Here is a 20,340-nt window from a genome sequence, read left to right as displayed (position 1 = left end):
TTTCATCAAAATTTAAAACTCTTGTGCACCAAGGGACTCTACCAAAAAAGTGAAAAGATAACCACAGTAGGGGAGATATGTTTGCAAATCCCATAACTGATAGGGGTGGAGTCTCCAATATATAAAGACTTTCCAGAACACAACAATGAAAAGATAAATAGCTCAATTTAAAAATAAATAATATGAATAGGCATTTCTCTAAAAGATACACAAATGGTCAAGTACATGAAAAGATGTTCAACATCATGAGTCATTATGGAAATGCAAGTGAAAACCACAAAAAGATACCACTACATATCTATTAGAATGGCTATTTATAGAAGAAAAATAACAGATGTTGATAGGAATGTAAAATCATATAGCTGCTTTAGAAACAGTTTAGCAGTTCCTCAAAAAGTTAAACTTGAAGTTAACATCATTTCCATTCCTAGATATATACACAAGAGAAATGAAAACACAAGTTCATACAAAAACTTGTACATCAATGTTCGTAGAATCATTATTCATAATAGGCAAAAGGTGCAAACAACCCAAATGTTCACAAACTGAAGAATGGATAAACAAAATGTGGTATATTCATTCCAATTCAGCCATTAAAAAGGAATGAAGACTGATGCCTGAATAAAGTACAACAATATGAATGAACCTAAAACCCATTACCTTTAAAAAGGCAGACACAAAAAGCTGCATGCTGTATTATTACATTTATATGAAATATTCAGAACAGCCAAGTCCATAGAGAAAAAGGGTAGGTTAGACATTGCCAGAGGATAGGGGTTATGACTGCTAACAGGAATGGGTTTCTTTTTGAAAATGTTCTGGAATTGAATAGTGGTGATGGTTACACAACCTTGTAAGTATACACAAACAACTGAATTCTACAGTTTAAAATGGCAAATTCTATGTTATGTGAATTATAGCTCTATTTTTAAAAACCCATTTAATTAACCCATAGTGCTGGCTTAAAAGTCAGAATTCCACAACACCCATCAATGAAGCATGAAGCTTCTCTAAGCCTGAGATGTATTCTGTTTTACTCCCCAAATAACACAAAACAATTTAGCCAAGTTTCTCTATTCTTAACAGACTTTAAAATCCTTTTGCATTCAATGTATCATCTACACACATCTTCAGTCCAATTATCTTCTAGATGGCACTATCTTCCACATTAGAGCACTAATATGCAAACTTTTCATCTAGACAGTTGTACTTCTCACCTGAGGTGAATCTTTAAAATAAATGTGTAGCATTAATTTACCTTCTGCTATGAGTCCACCCTTTGTACCTTTTTTTAACACCTTATTCCTTTGTACTCTTTTTTCGTATTTTTATACCCTGTGATAATTCCTGAACTTGGTAAAAAAATTTCAACTGCTTAGAATTTTTTCTGATTTGAAGGGACTTGTTAGGAACAATGGATGATAGTAGAAACTCTATGAATAACAGATTAAAACACTGAGTAGAACACAGAAACAGAAAAGTTCCTCTTCCATTATGATTAATAAAGCTGCAACATCAAAAGACAACAAAAAAGAGAGGAGTTTTATCACCATATCTCTCTCTCTCTCTCTCTCTCTCTCTCACTCTCTGTCTCTCTGTCTCTCTCTCTCTCTCTCTCTCTCTCTCTCACTCTCATATTCTCAATCTCTTATTCAACATTTTTATTGAATTGGAGCAGATATTTTCCAAAGATGGCCACAGCAATACCTCCCACCTTACATGCTCTTCTGCAATGTGGCTTTGCCATGCCTCCATTAAGAACTGAAGTCTATTTCTTGACCCCCTGAATCAAGATCAATCCTGTGGCTACTATGACAAACAGAATACAGCAAAAGGAATCCTCTGACACTTCCAAACCAATTCACAGCATATAACCCTTAACTCATCAGGCAGCTTCTGCTTCTAACACCTGTGACTGTGGAAATCAGGTGGCACATAAGAAGTGTGACTACTCCTATCATGCTGTGGTATACCCAGGGCATATGCAGAAGCCCTGAGGCAAAAGACATCATGTAACCATGCAGCCAGAGGCCAAGAAGTACCTATGCAGAATGTATGCAAGTGAAAAAGCCAGCTTGGCAGTGGATCATCCAACTGCAGACACCCCTAGCTGTCACCAAACAAATCAGGGACAAACTACTTGAGAGCCCTTCCTAAATTCATGATTCACAAATAAGTAAACAATCTGATATGGTTCTTTAAGTCACTAAGCCTTAGAAATAGTTCATTTATATAGCAATAGGTTTTTTTCCATCTATTGTAAAGCAATGCTATTGCTGTTGCTGTTTTAATTGCTTATATCTGAAATTTATTGTTTCTAGATTATCAGAATTATCAGAATGTAGGGTGATGGGTGCTGTGTTTGTTTTATTGTTTTTATTTTTTCAGATAAAAATGTTCTGGAAGGAGAAGGGATGGTAAGCAGGAATATATCATAACTAAAACAATTTATAACACAGTAAACTTTCCATAGGGAATAACGCATCAATCATCACAAAATGTCACTTGTATAAGATCAACATCACTTAAAAATAGTTATCTGTTGACACACTGGAAGTTAAATTAGACTTTCCAAGTTTAGCTGTTGACCTCCTTAAGGTTTACTTGAAAAAGAGGTGGCAGGGTGGGGAAAGGGAAGGTTATATGAAGACTGACTTTGTCTTCTCTTAATTTTAGCTTCATTAACAGCTGGGTTGTGACTTAAAAATAACATTTAGAAAACACTGCAATTAATCCTTATTAAAAATAAGAATTTTTTAAGGATATTAACTTTCTTGGGCACCCGGGTGGCTCAGTTGGTTGGGTGTCCAACTCCAGCTCAGGTCATGATCTCATCGTCTGTGAGTTCAAGCCCCGCGTCGGGCTCTGTGATGACAGCTCAGAGCCTGGAGCCTTCTTCAGATTCTGTATCTCCTTCTCTTTCTGCCCCTCCCCCCACTCACACTCTGTCTCTCTCTCTCTCTCTCTCTCTCTCAAAAATAAAATAAAAACATATACATAAATAAAATATTAACTTTCCCGGAGTAAAATTACTAAATGTTGTTTTTAGTATAAACCATATTCTCCTTTCCATTTTAAGGAAAAAGTGAAGACATGAACACTACCTTAGTCAATACTATGAAAAAAACAAATAAAATATATTTAAAAACTTATTCTTTCTGACTTGCTACCCAAAACTTTCTCTGTTACCCAGTAACAGAGAAAATTTTAAGAACCAATCTATGACCAAACAAACCACCTGCAACCTTCTAATTCTATATATTAATTAACTTTCTGCTACTCTTAAATCTAAACTCTAAACACCAAAACCAACAAAACTGGAGAAACAAGTAAGGCAAAACACAGAAGTTACAGAAGCACAGACGGGAATGATGGTAACATCTGCATCAGCAAATTAAACTCCAAGCAACATTATCATTTATAATCAATCAAGCAAGAAGCTGTACAATTTTAACACAGATTTCTGAATGCAGCTCAGATTCAAATGCTCAATTACATTTTCCAGGTCAGTAATTTATTATAAAGGTAAGAAATTTACTGTAACACAAAACTACTTTAAACCATAGGGGAGAACCCTGAGAAGGAGGAGCCCAATGCTAATCCCATTGTACAGCATGCCTAGCCATCTGCTATTGTCCCATTTTATTCTCTGAGCACAGGGCTATTCCAGTGCACACAAATACATAAACTACCTAGAGAGTTAGAAGATTGTGGGTGGGCAGTGGTGGCTGAGACAGAGTCAAAAATAGTGCAGAGTATGTGACTCACAATCCAGCCACTATCACAGCTGCTACTATTCTCAGAAAACAATGATGTTTTAAATGAATATCTAATATGCCAAAAGTAATGCCAAAGTAATATGCTTCCTGGCATTCCTTCTTAAATATTAAAATATTTAAATATTACTTAAACATACCATTATAAATATTTGTGAAAAAAAATGATTACAAAATCCAGATGTCAGAAATAAGAAAAAAGATGAAAGCAATTAACTTATCCCTCTTCCTTATGGACTAAGTCTCTGTATAAAGAAGCAAAGTAGGTTAAGTGTGCAGAATTAAGACTTTGCTCTAGGAATAGCTGACGTTCTACCTGAAAGGTTGTATCTCACTACCTACTGCAGATAAATTTCTAGTTTTTAACAGTAAATATTCAAGGCCAGAGAAAAGAAAAGTGGAACTCTATTAGTTTCCTAAATAAACTAAAAGGAAAATAAAGATGAGTATATTCACTGAAAACTTTCTCCTTATGTAAGAACTGGAAATAATTGTCCCAGTGACCAGGTAATAGGAGAGTTCATAATAAGAAAGAAAAGTCATTTGTAGACAGTGCTCTACCAGAACCTTGTAAGAATTCCTATTACAAAATGTTTGAAGAGCAAAGGCAGAATTCCAAGGCATGACAATGTGGAAAAGAACACTATTTCATGTTTTCATTCACACTGCTCTCTTAGCTTGGGATGTCTCACTCCTTTCCCATCTGCTTAGCAAACATTCATTCAATTTCACACAAGCTCAAATCTAAAATTCCTTGCTTTGTGCCCCACTATATACTATCTGTATCACCACTTCTTTGACTCCCAGAAATCTAAGACTTTAGATTTCTAAAGTCTTTCTAAAGTCTTTCTGGAGAGCAGAAACCACATCTTATTTGTCTTTGTACTTAGCACAGTGCCTACTATATAGTAGAAGGTACTATGCTGAATGGATGAATGAAGACAGTTTAAGAATACTGGGAAGCCACAAACACAATTTGACTATGCAACTATAAGTGGATGTGGTAGTGAAGAAATGGAGAAACAGCAAACAATATTCCATTGTGTGTATATATATATATATATACACATATACACACATATATATATGTGTATATGTATATATATATATACATTGCTTAGAAATCTAGAAAAATGTATGGGTAGTGGTCCTGAAAAAGCCAAAAACAGTTGAGTGTATCACTGGCTAATAACCCAGGCATCACTATAAGAAAGAATTATACAGAGTGATCTCTCCAATTAACTCAGATTTTTTTTTAAGCTTATTTATTTTACAAGAGAGAGAGAGAGAAAGCACAAGCAGGGGAGGGGCAGAGAGTGAGGGAGAGAGAGAATGCCAAGGAGGCTCTGCACTGTCAACACGTAGCCTGATGTGGGACTCAAACTCAAGAACCATGAGATCATGACCTGAGCTGAAATCAAGAGTCAGATGCTTAACCGACTGAGGCACCCAGGTGCCCCAACTGACTCAGATTTTTAAGACAGATATGTAAGAGTCTGAATGAGGAAGAGAAAGAAGAATCTTTAAAATGGCTAGACCTACAAATTTACAAGAATAAAAATTTTTAGATGACAAAAAGAGCTTTGAGAATTATTTTGAGAAATAAATCTGACAGATGTACAATATACCACAAAAGTCTTTTCTGGCCCTATTCAATATATTATCACTTATATGAAAGTATAAAGAATATGCTCACAGATGGGTAGAAGGCATAAAATTGAAGGAGACAAACTAAATAAATCAAGATTCAAAAAGATCCTCAAAGATTAATTGGCTGAATTTGGCAAAGTAAAATTAAGTAAGAATAAACAATATTAACACCTTCTATCCACAGTGTGTAACACTTTATAGGTTCCAAGGTACTTTCATACACATTACATCATCTAACAAAAACCTCCTGAAGTAACTATTATACCCTGTCTATAAATGAAAAAACTGAAGGTTAGTGAGTTTCAGAGAGTTGCCAATATCACGTATCAGCTAGGACCAAGAACAGAATATTCATAATGTTCTAATTATCTCTCTTGCAATTATATCCAAAATTCCAACTGGTCAAGTAAAGTATGGAAGAAAAATAAGTTCAGACAAATAACTCCCATCAGAAAAATTAAGGGCAAATGAGAACATTGAGAGGAACAGAAATATTTCACCTAGGAAAATAAGATGTGAGGGCTGTCCAAGAGCAAGCTCCCAATATCTAAAAAGTCATCCTACAGAAGGAGAATTATACTTATTCAATATGGCCCCAAGTTAATCTCAATCAGCAAACACTGTAAGTAGCCAAATTCTGGTTCAAGAATAAAGGCTCAAACTGTCCGAGTCGTTAATTCATCATAATTGGATACATTTGACCATAAGATGAATAAATTCACTTGCCAGAGAATTCATACAAAAAATTTTAATCAGACAGCTGAACTTCATCAAATAAGCCTCTACATCTGTATCAAACATTGTTTCAAAATGTACAAACGAACTTCTAGAGAAAGATGGCTCTAATTTTAGAATTATAAAATTAGGAACAAATTTAAAGTGAAATATATGAAAAGTTTTTTCTTTTTTTTTTTTTAAAGATACTTTACTCTCTGGGGCGCCTGGGTGGCTCAGTCGGTTAAGTGTCCGACTTCGGCTCAGGTCACGATCTCGCGGTCTGTGAGTTCGAGCCCCGCGTCGGGCTCTGGGCTGATGTCTCAGAGCCTGGAGCCTGCTTCTGATTCTGTGTCTCCCTCTCTCTCTGCCCCTCCCCCGTTCATGCTCTGTCTCTCTCTGTCCCAAAAATAAATAAACGTTAAAAAAAAAAAAAAATTTAAAGATACTTTACTCTCTTTTTTTTGTTGTTTCATGTTTATTCCTTTACCTTGAGAGAGAGACTGCAAGCTAGGGAGGGGCAGAGAGAGGGGGAGAGAGAGATCCAAGCAGGCTCCACACTGTCAGCACAGAGCCTGATGAGGGGCTCAATCTCACAAACCCATGAGATCATGACCTGAGCCAAAACCAAGAGTCAGTTTTTCTTTTCCAAAGAAAATACAGATATATACAAAGAGAGATGGGGTTTTTCTTCTTAAGCCTTTTTTAAGTTAATATTCAAACAAAGGGAAACTAATAAACACCAATGTACCAACCATGCAAGTTTAACAACACTTAATCTGCTTAGTTATTTTCATTTATGTCAAATAATATTTATTATATACATATATGTTATGAAGTATGTGAATAATAAGTTAAATACATACAAACTCATTCCCTATATTAAGATATTTACATATCCCTCCTTATGCCATTTCCCTTGCCTTCCCTATATCTAGAAGAAATGACTCTGCTGAATTTTTATCCTAAACATTCCTTTGCCCTAAAATAAGAGGCTCCATTGTGTGACTATACCAAATTTACTTATTCATTCTTCTCTTAATGAACATTTGTAGACTGTTTCCCAGTTTTGTTTTGTTATAGCCAAATAAGGCTACTATGAGCATTCCTACACGTATACTGGAGTTCATCTAAGGTATCTGTATCGGGGAGGGTATGCTTATGTTTAACTTCATAACTCCTTTCCAAAATATTTGTACCAATTTAAAAATCCAACAGTGCTCTTCAAGAAAACCAGGTGCCATATTTATTGACACTTGATACTGTCACAGACTTCTTAATTTTCACCAACATAGCATAAAAGTACAGATATAAAATTGTATGTTAATCTGGTCTTATTTTACGTTCTCTTGGTTACAGTCAGGGTAAATACTTCTCATATTACCTATGTTTTACTAATATATACATAGGTTATAAAAGTACAAAAGTATGTATCCTGATCCAATATATGAGGGCATTCATAAGTACCAAAATTAAGTGTTCAACTCTGGGACAGAATGGAGGACAATACTATCAAGTAAAGATATGCCAAGGAACATAAACTGTATTTGAATTTTCACTTCTTTTTTTTAAGTTTTTAATTTATTGTAGGGGAGGTGGTGACTAGCAGAGAGAGAGAGAATGTCAAGTAGGCTCTGTGCTGTTAGCACTGAGCCCAACACAGGGCTCGATCTCACCAACCATGAGATTGTGACATGAGCTGAAATCAAGAGTAGAGTCAGATGCTTAACCAACTGAGTCACCCAGGCACCCCTGAAGTTTTACTTAAGCTGAGTAACTACCATTACTCATTATTCTCTATATTCTTTGCATCTCTGTAACAATTAGTTATAAAATGTAAAGAAGATAATATAAATAACATAATCAATAAGCAAGAACATAGAAAACATCATACCTATGACCTTTCTTGAAAACCTATTCAATGGAATTCTAGGGCAATCAAGAATTAAATAAAAATTTAAACCTTGGCGTACAAAGCAGGAAAATGGCAGGGAAGACCTTAGGCTCACCTCCTCCCATGAACACAACTAGATAACTATCAAATCATCCTAAATTCCCCCAAAATCAACCTGAGGATTGACAGAACAAATTCCACAACTAAAGGCAGAGAAGAAGCCACATCCACTGTGCAGCTCCTGGACAGAAGGCAAGCAAACGACCTGGGGGCAAACAGCATGGAAACAGCGATGTGAAGAACACCTGAGGTACACAGTGCAGAAATTATTCACTCTTCTTGGAGCACTACCCTCAGAGGCAGCATTCATGGAGACACCTCTCTGGGAACAAGGGAGCTTATGAAGCCATTTTCCTCCCCTACCCCCTCATCTTAAACACAGAACCACCTGCAAGAGGCAGCACAGTGCCCAAAGGCTGACTAACTTGCTTACACTAAGCCCCATGCCCCTGGGCTCTAGTGGAACTGCCCTTCTCAGTCACCCTTGCCCCAACACGAGCATAGCAGACCCCTCCCCCAGAAGACCAGCACAAAGCCCTGCCCATACCACATCTCTGGACCAGAGAGTTTGGCAAGGCCTCAGTTACAGTGGAAATGATGACAACTCTCATTTCACAAGCCAACCAGACCACACCTAGCTAAAACTCACCACATCCAGGCTAGAGACAAAACACTGCCCACAGGAGGCAAGGAGAGCCTCTGCAGATAACTGACCTGAAGGACAGAACAACCAGAACACAACAGCAGACTGCACAGAGCACACACCAGAGGCAGTCCCTGAGATGCCAGACCCTGGACACTACCTTAACTCTTCTTCGTAAATCCATTACTTTCAGGAGCAGGAGACATTAACTGGCTTTTCTAACACAGAGAAGAAGACAGAGACTTAGACGAAATGCAAACACAGAGGAATTTATCCCAATGAAAGAACAAGATAAAACCACAGCCAGAGATCCAAGCAAAATAGATATAAGGAACATGACTGATGAAGAATTTAAAGCAACAATCCTGAGGCACCTGGGTGGTTCAGTCAGTTGAGCATCTGACTCTTGATTTGATTTCAGGCTCCGTGCTGAGCATAAAGCTTGCTTAGATTCTCTCTCTTTCCCTCTGCCCCTCTCCCCCATTCACACACTCTCTCTCTTTCTAAAATAAAAAAATAAAATACACATATCCTTAAAAAAACAAAACAACATCATAAGGATACTCATTTGAGTTTGAGGTTTGAGAAAAGAAGACATCAGTGACACCTTTACCACAGAGATAAAAGAGCTAAAAAGAATCCATAAGAGAGAAGAGTGCAATAAATGAGACTAGAAACACACCTGATGCATTGAACAGTAGGCAGGAAGAAGCAGAGGAATGAATTAGAAGAGAAAGTAATGGAAAGCAATGAAGATGAACAAAAGAGAGAAAAAAGAATTATGAAAGACAACAACAGACTTAAGGAACACAGTGACTCCGTCAAATGTAGTAACATTTGTATTATAGGAGTCCCAGAAGAAGAGAGAGAAAAGGGGGCAGAAAAATTACTTGAAGAAGTAATAGCTGAAAACTTCCCTTATCTGGGGAAGGAAATAAATATCCAAATCCAGGAGGCACAGAGAAATCAACAAAAGCAGGCCAACACCAAGACATACTGTAATTAAATTTATAAAATACAGTGATAAAGAAAAAACTTTAAAAGCAGCAAAATGAAAGAACTCATTAACTTACAACAGAAAACCCATAAGGCTAGCTGGAGATTTTTCATCAGAAACTTGGCAAGCCAGAAGGTAGTACCATGATATATTCAAAGTGTGAATGGGAAAAATCTGCAGCTGAGAACAATATATCCAGCAAGACTATCATTCAGAATAGCATGACAAATAAAGAGTTTCCCAGCCAAACAAAAATCGGAAGAGTTCATGAGCACTATAAGCCAGCCCTGCAGGAAATATTAAAGGGGACTCTTTGAGTAGTAAAAAGAAACCAAAAGTGACAGTATGAAGGCAGGAAAAACAAAAGCAGTAAAAATGAATATTTCTGTAAAAAACAGTCAAGGAACTCACATACAAAGGATATAAAATATAATAACATATACCTATAAATGGGGAGGAGAGGAGAAAAGAATCGGTTCAAACTTGAATGACCATCACCTGAATATAGACTGATATTTGCAGAACACGTTGGTAATATATATATATATATATATATATATATATATATATATATATATATACAGACCTAATGGTAACCATACATCAAAAACCACTAATAAACATGCAAAGAATAAAGAGAAAAAAATCCAAATATATCACTAAAGAAAATCAGAAAAACATGAAAAAAAGAAAAAAATGAAAGGATCAGAAAAAATCTCCAGAAACACCCACAAAACAAGTAATAAATTGGCAATAAATACATATCTATCAATAATTAGTTTGAATGTAAATGGACTACATGCTCCAATCAAAAGACATGGGTATCAGAATAGATTACAAATACAATATCCTTTTATGTGCTGCCTACAAGAGACTCACCTCAGACCTAAAGACACCTCCAGATTGAAAGTGAGGGGAGAAACATTTATCATGCAAATGATGTCAAGTAGCAGGAATAGCAACACTTGTATCGGAGAAACTAGACTTCAAAACAAAGACTGTATGTAACAAAAGACGGAATGGCACTATACAGTAATGAAGGAGACAATCCAACAAGATATAACAATTATAAATATATATGCACCCAACATTATTATAATGGCTTATAACACACTGGAACAGATGGATGTAACAGATATGTTCAGAACATTCTATCCTAAAACAGAATACACATTCTTTTCAAGTGCACATGCAACATTCTTCAGAACAGATCACATACTAGGTTACAAAAGAGGCCTCAACAAACACAAAAATTGAAGTCATACAAGAACCTTTTCTAACCACAACAGTATGAAACTAGAAGTCAACCACAAGAAAAAAGTCTGGAAAGACCAGAAATACATGGAGGTTAAACAATATTCTACTAAACAATGAATGGGTCAACTAAGAAATTAAAGAAGAAATAAAAAGTACCTGGAAACAAATGAAAATAAAGACACAATGGCCCAAAACCTTTGGGATGCAGCAAAAGTAGTTTTAAGAGGGCAGTTTACTGCAATACAGGTTTATTTTAAGAAGAAAAATCTCAGATAAACAGCCTAACCTTACACCAAAAGGAGCTAGAAAAAAGAATAACAAATGAAGCCTAGGGTCAGCAGAAGGAAGGAAATAATAAAAATTAGAGCAGAAATAAAATGATACGGAAACTAAAGAAAAAAAATAGAACAGATCAAGGAAACCAGGAGCTAGTTCTTTGAAAAAATTAATAAAATTGATAAACCTCTGGCCAAACTTGTCAAAAAGAAAAGAGAAAGGACCCAAATAAAATTGCAAAAAAGAGAGGAGAAATAACAACTAACATCACAGAAATACAAACAATTATAAGTGAATATTATGAAAAAATATATGCTAATAATTGGACAACCTAGAAGAAATGGATAAATCCCTAGACTACAAATTACAAGAGCTGAAACAGGAAGCAATAGGAAACTTGAATAGACCAGCAAAGAAACTAATAATCAAAAATCTCCCAACAAACAAAAGTCCAGGACCAGATGGCTTCACAGGTGAACTCCAGCAAAAATTTAAAGAAGAGTTACTATGCATTCTTCTGAAACTATTCCAAAAATAAAAACTCCCAAATTCATTCAATGAGGCCAGCATTACCCTGATACCAAAACCAGATAAAGACATCACAATGAAAAGGAAATATAGGCCAAGATCCCTGATGAACGTGGATGCAAAAATTCATGATAAAAACCCTCAACAAAGTAGGTTTAGAGGGAGCATACCTCAACATCATAAAGGCTATATATGAAAAACCCACAGCTAATAACATCCTCAGTGGGGAAAACTGACAGCTTTTCCTTTATGGTCAGGAACAAGAAAGGGATGTCCATTTCTACCACTTATATTCAACTTAGTACTGGAAGTCCTAGCCATAGCAATCAGACAACAAAAAGAAATAAAAGGCATCCAAATAGGCAAGGAAGAAGTCAAACTTTCACTATTTGCAGATGTCATGATATTATGTATAGAAAACTTAAAAGACTCCATGAAAAAGACTGCTAGAACTGACAAATGAATTCATAAAGTCTCAGGATACAAAATCAATCTACAGAAATCTGCTACATTTCTATATACCAACAATGAATCATCAGAAAGAGAAATTAAAGAATCAATCCCATTTACAACTGCACCAAAAACAATTAAGATACCTAGAAATAAACATAACCAAAGAGACAAAAGATCTATACTCTGAAAAACATAAAACATGGATGAAAAATTGAAAACACAAAGAAATGGAAAGACATTCCATGCTCACCATTCAGAAGAATAAATATTGCTTTTTTTTAATGTTTTTTTTTTTTTTTTTTAAGAGAGAGAATTTGAGCAGAGGAGGGGCAGAAAGAAAGGGAGACATAGAATCCAAAGCAGCTCCAGGCTCTGAGCTGTCAGCACAGAGCCCAACATGGGGCTCGAACTTCAGGGAACTCTGAAGTCAGAAGCTTAACCAGCTGAGCCATCCAGATGCCCCAGAACAAATATTGTTAAAATGTCTATGTTACCCAAAGCAATCTAAACATTTAATGCAATCCCTATCTAAATACCAACAGCACTGTTCACAGAGCTAGAAAAACAATCTTAAAATTTATATGAAACCACAAAAGACCCTGAATACCCAAAGCAGCCTTGAAAAAGAAAAGCAAAGCTGGAGGCATCACAATTCCAGACTTCAAGTTATATTACAAAGCTGCCGTAATAAAAACAGTATGGTACTGGCACAAAAACAGACATACAGATCAATGGAACAGAATAGAAACCCCAGAAATGAACCCACAATTACATGGTCAATTAATCTTCCACAAAGCAGGATAGAATACCCAAAGGGAAAAAAGAATGTCTCTTCAACAAATGGTGTTGGGAAAATTGAACAGCAACATGAAAAAGAATGAAATTGGACCACTTATACCATGCACAAAAAGAAATTCAAAATGGACTAAAGACCTGAATTTGAGACCTGAAACCATAAAAATCCTAGAAGACAACACAGGCAGTAACTTCTTTGACATTAGCCATAGCAACTTCTTTCTAGATACGTTTCCTGAGGCAAAGGGAACAAAAGCAAAACTAAACTATTGGGACTACATCAAAATAAAAACTTCTGCACAGCAAAGGAAACAATCAACAAAACTAAAAGGCAACCTATGGAATGGGAGAGATATTTGCAAATGAAATATCTGATAAAGGGTTAGTATCCGAAATATACAAAGAACTTATAAAGCTCAACACCAAAAAAATGAATAACCCAATTATAAAATGGGCAGAAGACATAAACAGACACTTTCCCAAAGAAGCCATAGAGATGTCCAACAGACATATGAAAAGATGTTCAACATCACTTATCATCAGGGAAATGCAAATCAAAACCACAATGAGATATCACCTCATATCAAAATGTCAAAATGGCTAAAACCAACAACAGAAGACACAATAGGTGTTAGTGAGGAGGTGGTGAAAGGAGAACCCTGTTGCACTCTTGGTGAGAATACACTGATGCAACCAGTCTGGAAAATAGTATGGAGGTTCCTCAAAAAGTTAAAAATTGAACTACCCTAAGATCCAGCAATCATACTACTTGGTATTTACCCAAAGAATACAAAAGCACTAATGCAAAGGGATATATGCACCCCTATGTTTATAGCAACCTTATTACAAAAGCCAAGATATGGAAGCAGCCCAAATGTCCATCAACTGATGAATGGATAAAGAAGATGTGGCATATATATACAATGGCATATTACTGAGCCACAGAAAAGAATGAAACTTGCCATTTGCAATGATATGGATGGAGCTAGAGAGTATGCTAAGTAAAATAAATCAGTCAGAAAAAGACAAATATGGTATGATTTCACTCATCTGTGGAATTTAAGAAACAAAATAAATGAGCAATGTAAAAAAAGAGAGGGGGGTGGGGAGAGAGAGGGCAAACCAAGAAACAGACTCTTAACTATAGAGAACTGACAGTTACCAGAGGGGAGGTCAGTGGAGGGATGGGTAAAATAGGTGATGGGGATTAAAGAGGGCACTTGTAACAAGCACCAGATAATGTATGGAAGTGTTAAATCACTACACTGTATACTTAAAACAAATATTACACTGTATGTTAACTAGCTAGAATTTAAAAAACAATTTAAAAAAAGAAAAAAAATTTTACCTTGGCAATAGTTAGCTGTGACACTGTAAAACTAGTAACAAACATTAAATTCACTCAAACACAGAAGTAAAAGCTAAACAATATGAATTATAATTATAGTAAAAATGTCTTTCCCCCTTGAAAAGCAACACATTGTAAATCCATAAAGTATTATGGATTCAATAAGACAACAAAGCTTACCAACAAAAATCAAGATGGGAGAGATCATAAGTAAACTATTTTTCATAAAAAGTAGTCAACAGGGGCGCCTGGGTGGCAGAGTCGGTTAAGCGTCCGACTTCAGCCAGGTCCGATCTCGCGGTCCGTGAGTTCGAGCCCCGCGTCAGGCTCTGGGCTGACGGCTCGGAGCCTGGAGCCTGTTTCCGATTCTGTGTCTCCCTCTCTCTCTGCCCCTCCCCCGTTCATGCTCTGTCTCTCTCTGTCCCAAAAATAAATAAAAAACGTTGAAAAAAAAAAATTTTTTAAAAAGTAGTCAACAGATGCAGATTTTTAAATTTGTTAAATCAAAAATACTAATTTGAAAATATATATACACCCCTATGTTTGCTGTAGCATTATTGATAATAGCCTAATTATGGAAGCAGCCCAAGTGTCCCAACAATAGATGAATAGATGACTGGTGTATATATACATACAATGGAATATTATTCAGCCATTTAAAAAAACGAAATCTTGCCATTTGCAATAACGTGGATGGAGCTAGAGAACATAATGCTAAGTGAAAAAAAAGTCAGAGAAAGACAAATACCATATGATTTCACTCATACGTGGAATTTAAGAAACAGAACGAATAAAAAAAAACAGACTCTTAACTGTAGAAAACAAATCGATAGTTAACTGAGGGGAAGTGTGTAGGGGATGGATGAAATAGGTAGAGAGGATTAAGAGTATACTTATCACAATGAGCACTGACACAGGTATAGAATCACTGAATCACTATATTGTATACACTGTATGTTACCTACACTGGAATTAAAATTTAAAAAGAAAAACTAAAAAATAACAAAAATTATTTTAAAAGTAAGCATGTCAGGAGAAAGAGTGATGAGGAGATTATATGCATAATAATTTAAACAATTTATCTTGTTGACAAGATATAGTCAACAGATATTTAAAGTGATCAAATATTTATGTTTACATACAGAAAGCAAATGAAAACAAACTAATATACTATTGGTAAAATACAGGACATGGTCTTCTGTAATACAAAGAAAAGGTGAGGGATGCCTGGGTGGTTCAGCTGGTTGAGGGTCCAACTCTTGATATCCTCTCAGGTCATGGTATCATGGTCGTGAGATCAAGCCCTGCATTGGGCTCCAAGCTGAGCATGCAGCCTGTTTGGGATTCTCTCTCTCCTTCTCTCTCTGCCCCTCCCATGCTCATGGGCACTGAATGAATGAATGAATGAATGAATGAATGAATGAATGAATAAGAACTGAATGTGAGGTTTAGTAAAGAGAGTTTTATTCCTTGGCTATTAGAGGTTAAAAATAAAAAAAAATTTTTTTTACATTTATTTATTTTTGAGAGACGGAGAGAGACAGAGCATGAGTAGGGGAGGGGCAGAGAGAAAGGGAGACACAGAATCCGAAGCAGGCTCCAGGCTCTGAGCTGTCAGCACAGAGCCCAACGTAGGGCTCAAACCCATGAACCTTGGGATTACGACCTGAGCCAAAGTCAGACGCTTAACTGACTGAGCCACCCAGGTGCCCCAGGTAGAGGTTAAAAATAAACTGGAACAGGGGCGCCTGGGTGGCGCAGTCGGTTAAGCGTCCGACTTCAGCCAGGTCACGATCTCGCGGTCCGTGAGTTCGAGCCCCGCGTCAGGCTCTGGGCTGATGGCTCGGAGCCTGGAGCCTGTTTCCGATTCTGTGTCTCCCTCTCTCTCTGCCCCTCCCCCGTTCATGCTCTGTCTCTCTCTGTCCCCAAAATAAATAAAAATAAATAAATAAATAAATAAACTGGAACAAGATCGAATATTTCTAATCTGTCATCTCAGTGGAGATGAGCAATAAATACTACTGTCTACTGTAACTGTTATCTCAAGAGTATCCCTTACTTAAGCTTAAAAAAAGGGAGGGGAATAATTATTGATACTTTTCTTATTTACTCCAGAGTTAGCCTCTTACAATCATGAGGAACCTACAAGTAACCTACAAAGCGACCTATGAGGCACTTTTCAGAAACAGCAGCATCAAAAATACTATGGACACTAAGCGCATTTACTTTAAAAATTGAATATACAGAGCAGTTTTCACAATCTACCTACTGCAACAACACTTTCATTTACTAACCATAAAAATATAAACAGTGGAATAAGAAAGAAACTTTGACAGAATTTAGGTATAACTTAGTGGTAGGAATGGGGATGTATGGTAAGTGTAGGAAACTAAACTCAGAACACCTGCACCTTACCTTCTTCTGAAGAACATTAACCTTTCGCTCCTTCACATCCAGCATGTCCTTGAGGTCATGTATCTCTCCAGCTTGTGTCCCCTTCTCCTCGGCCATATCCTGAATTTGTTTTGTCTTCTTATTCAGCATGGTTTCCTTCTCTTCCAAACGCAATCGGAGAGCATCCACCTAAGAATGTGACATTTTTACAAATGATTAAATGAAAAGAAAGGAATGTAATTCCTTCCAAATAGATGTGTACAATTGCCCAAATGATACTTATATAGTAAGCGTTCATTAGAATCAATAAAATACCACTCTAAATATAATCATTGCTATTTAGAAACTAAACCATAAACCTTATGAGCAGTTTTGTAATAAAAATAAAATTTACATTAGTTAAATATACGATATAGCAGGATAAATATATCTGAATCAAGGGACAAAATGGAGACTTGTTATAAAGAGACTGAGTTTTGCCACTTCTATAAAAGTAGTATAATCTACAACTATGCTTCTCAAACTTTAGGTGCATTACAACCATCTGGAGTGTTTAAACAGATTGCCAGGCCCAGCCACCAGAGCTTCTGATTCAATGGGTTTAGGGCTCATGAATTAGTTGTGGGTTTTTTTGTTTTTGTTTTTTTTTTTAATGAATTAGTTTTTCCAACAAGTTCCCAAATGATTCCACACTGCTTTAGAAATCTAAAATTAGAAAGAAAACTCTAAGTATCAATCACCAAGCATGACACTTACTGTATCACATAATACAAACTAATGGTAGAATGTGATGCTTTTTAGACAGACAATCCCATAATGCACTGAGACATCTGTACAAAGGAAAAAGCAAAGGTCTATTTTCAGACCCCAAGCCTAGTCAGCTGAAGCCTAGCATCCAGTTACCTTTATCCCCCCAAGTTTAACACCTCTCATTAAATATAATTTTCAAATAACTAGAAACCTAATAATAGTGCATATTTTTAAATCCACTCAAAGCAAATTTTATCAAGCATACTCACACATTAAATTTATTTTGGGTTTGTTTCTTTGTTTTGCTTTTCCACTAGATTTAAAGTTCAGCAAATAGTAACACATCTATTATAGCAAACGAGGGAGGTACATTTCTTTCATCTTAAGACAGTGTGTTGTTCAACAGAAATATGTTAAGTCCTATGCAAATCACAATGAAACTTAAGCTTTCTAGCAGCTACATTAAAAAATAAGAGATAAAATTAATTTTAATACTGTATCTTGTTTAATCTATCTACAATACTGTCATTTCAAACATGTAATCCATATTAAAAACTATTAATGAGCCATTTTACTTTATATTCTTTGTTTCATACCAAGTCTTAAAAGTCCAATGCATATTGTAATTTTTACATTTACATCCTATCTCAATTTGGACTACCATATTTCAAGCCTCAATGGCCACATGTGGGCTGGTGGCTTCCACAGTGAAAGTGCAAATCTAAGACATCAAGTATATTTCTATAAAACATCTTTAACCTAGAACTTGTCCTGTATTATTTTTCCTGGCTAATTAACCAGCCCACAAAGAAAAAACAGGTAGCATGAGTAATGACTCACATTTAAAGTACACCAAAACTCTCAAGGACAATCTAATATTATATCTAAACTATAAGGTATTTGAGACCCAATACTGTGTATGGTAATACTTACTGCTAAGTATTATGGAAAATATCCTATGAGACTAGTCTCATTTGAGACTGCTATAGTTAAGTCATTACATACTTACAAATTATGTTGGTCTGTGCTGGAAAGGAAAAACATGTAAATAAACCAAATTTTACTCTGCTAAACTACACTTCTACCAACCACTTCAACGTCACTAGTCCCACCAAGCCAGAAATTGGGGAAGTAATCTTTTTAGGCTCCATTTATAATTCTTTACCACAAATTCTACCATGTCCCCTCAATAAATACCTGTCACTTCTAATTTTCCTGTATTCTATTTTAATAGGAAATATGGTAACCTTATTATATTCTGGAAAGGTCCACCTAAGAACTTTCAAACTCTTAAATTCTTATTTCTGAAACACAACTGTTTTCTTTCTTCTAGCCTACTAAGTCGTCTCTTTGTGCACAGCATAACCTCTGATCTAAAATCTCTTCTCTATCATTCATCCCTATTCTGGTTTTACTTCTTTTTCTCCCAGCCTGAACAATCATTCAACACAGCCTCATAGCACCTCCTTTTTATTTTAGTCATATTCGTTTTACACATCTTTTCTTCTCTATTAAATGGTTTTCTTCATTCTACTCTCAGACTTCTGAACCTTTCTGCATACAGTCATGTATGTGCTTGCCAACCATACCTACGGTAAATTAAAAAATCCTCACAATTCTATCCTCAAGCATCATATCTTCTTCACTTGCATTATCCCTGTGGAAAACTTCACTCTCCCCTGGCGACCTGGAAAACTGGGACTGAGAAAAAGTAGCTATAAATAAACAATAGCAGGAATTAAGATTAACTCGTCTGTCTCCAGATCCTCCAATCTTAACCACTAATTCTGTAATACACTACCCCACTAACAACTAGACAAAAAAGAGTATATATGATTTCATATATGTAAAATTCTAGAGAATGTATATTAATTACAGTAATAGAATAGAACAGTAATAGATCAAGGTTGCCTGGGAAGAGGAAGAGGAGGGAGTAGTAAAGAATATCAGGGAAAAGCAAAAGAAAGGAATTACAAAGAGGTACACGAAAATCTGTAGGACATATTCATTATCTTGACTGTGGTACTGGTTTCACAGGTGTGTGTGTGTGTGTGTGTGTGTGTGTGTGTGTGTGTGTGTGTGTCAAAACTTACCAGACTGTACATTTTAAATATATGCAGTTTATGTCAATAATTTTTTTTTAAATTTTTTAATGTTTATTTATTTTTGTGAGAGAGAAAGAGACAAAGCGTGAGCTGGAGAGGGGTAGAAAGAGAGGGAGACACAGAATCCAAAGCAGGCTCCAGGCTCCAGGCTCCAGGCTCCAGGCTCCAGGCTCCAGTGGTCAGAGCCCGATGCAGGGCCTGAACCCACGAACTGTGAGATCATGACCTGAGCCGAAGTCAGAGGCTTAATCAACTGAATCACCCAGGTGCCCCAATAAATTTTATTTCTTAAAAAGCAAAAGCAGAAAGTATGGTATTTATTAAGAAATAAACAAAAAAAAAAAAAAAAAAAGAAATAAACCAACAGACCTTTGCAAGAGAAACGGGAGCCAAGCTCACAGACCCACACATACAGGAACCCATACATATAAAAAACAGAGGTGATACTGCAAGCAGCGAGAAAAGGACAGAGTATTCAATAAACTGTCTTTAAACAACTGGCTACCCATACTGATGAAGGGGGTCAGATCTCTAACTCATACACAAAAATAAATTCTAGGTAAATTAAAGATTTTATATTTGAGAAGCAAATCTTTAAAACTTTTAGAAGGAAAATATAGAAAAATACTTTTAAATTTAAATTTAAATTTAAAACTTCTGCACATCATGATACTATTTTAAAGTGTTTTATTATTTAATC

At 35.9% G+C, this 20,340-nt stretch overlaps 1 protein-coding gene across 13 annotated transcripts in view; it reads right to left on the bottom strand.

Annotated features, from left to right (window-relative positions):
- Positions 1-20,340, bottom strand: part of ERC1 (ELKS/RAB6-interacting/CAST family member 1) — a 515,043-nt gene that overhangs the window by 354,699 nt on the left and 140,004 nt on the right. For all 13 annotated transcript variants that reach the window (XM_058744143.1, XM_058744141.1, XM_058744150.1 and 10 more), the window contains one exon: positions 16,807-16,974. In XM_058744143.1, the coding sequence (XP_058600126.1) occupies positions 16,807-16,974 (168 nt within the window). The remainder of the gene's footprint in view (positions 1-16,806; positions 16,975-20,340) is intronic.

The sequence above is a fragment of the Neofelis nebulosa genome, chromosome 8 (assembly GCF_028018385.1).
Source record: "Neofelis nebulosa isolate mNeoNeb1 chromosome 8, mNeoNeb1.pri, whole genome shotgun sequence".
Lineage (NCBI taxonomy): Eukaryota > Metazoa > Chordata > Mammalia > Carnivora > Felidae > Neofelis > Neofelis nebulosa.
The sequence above is the reverse complement of the archived record's forward strand: the minus strand, read 5'-3'. Positions and strand labels throughout refer to the sequence as shown.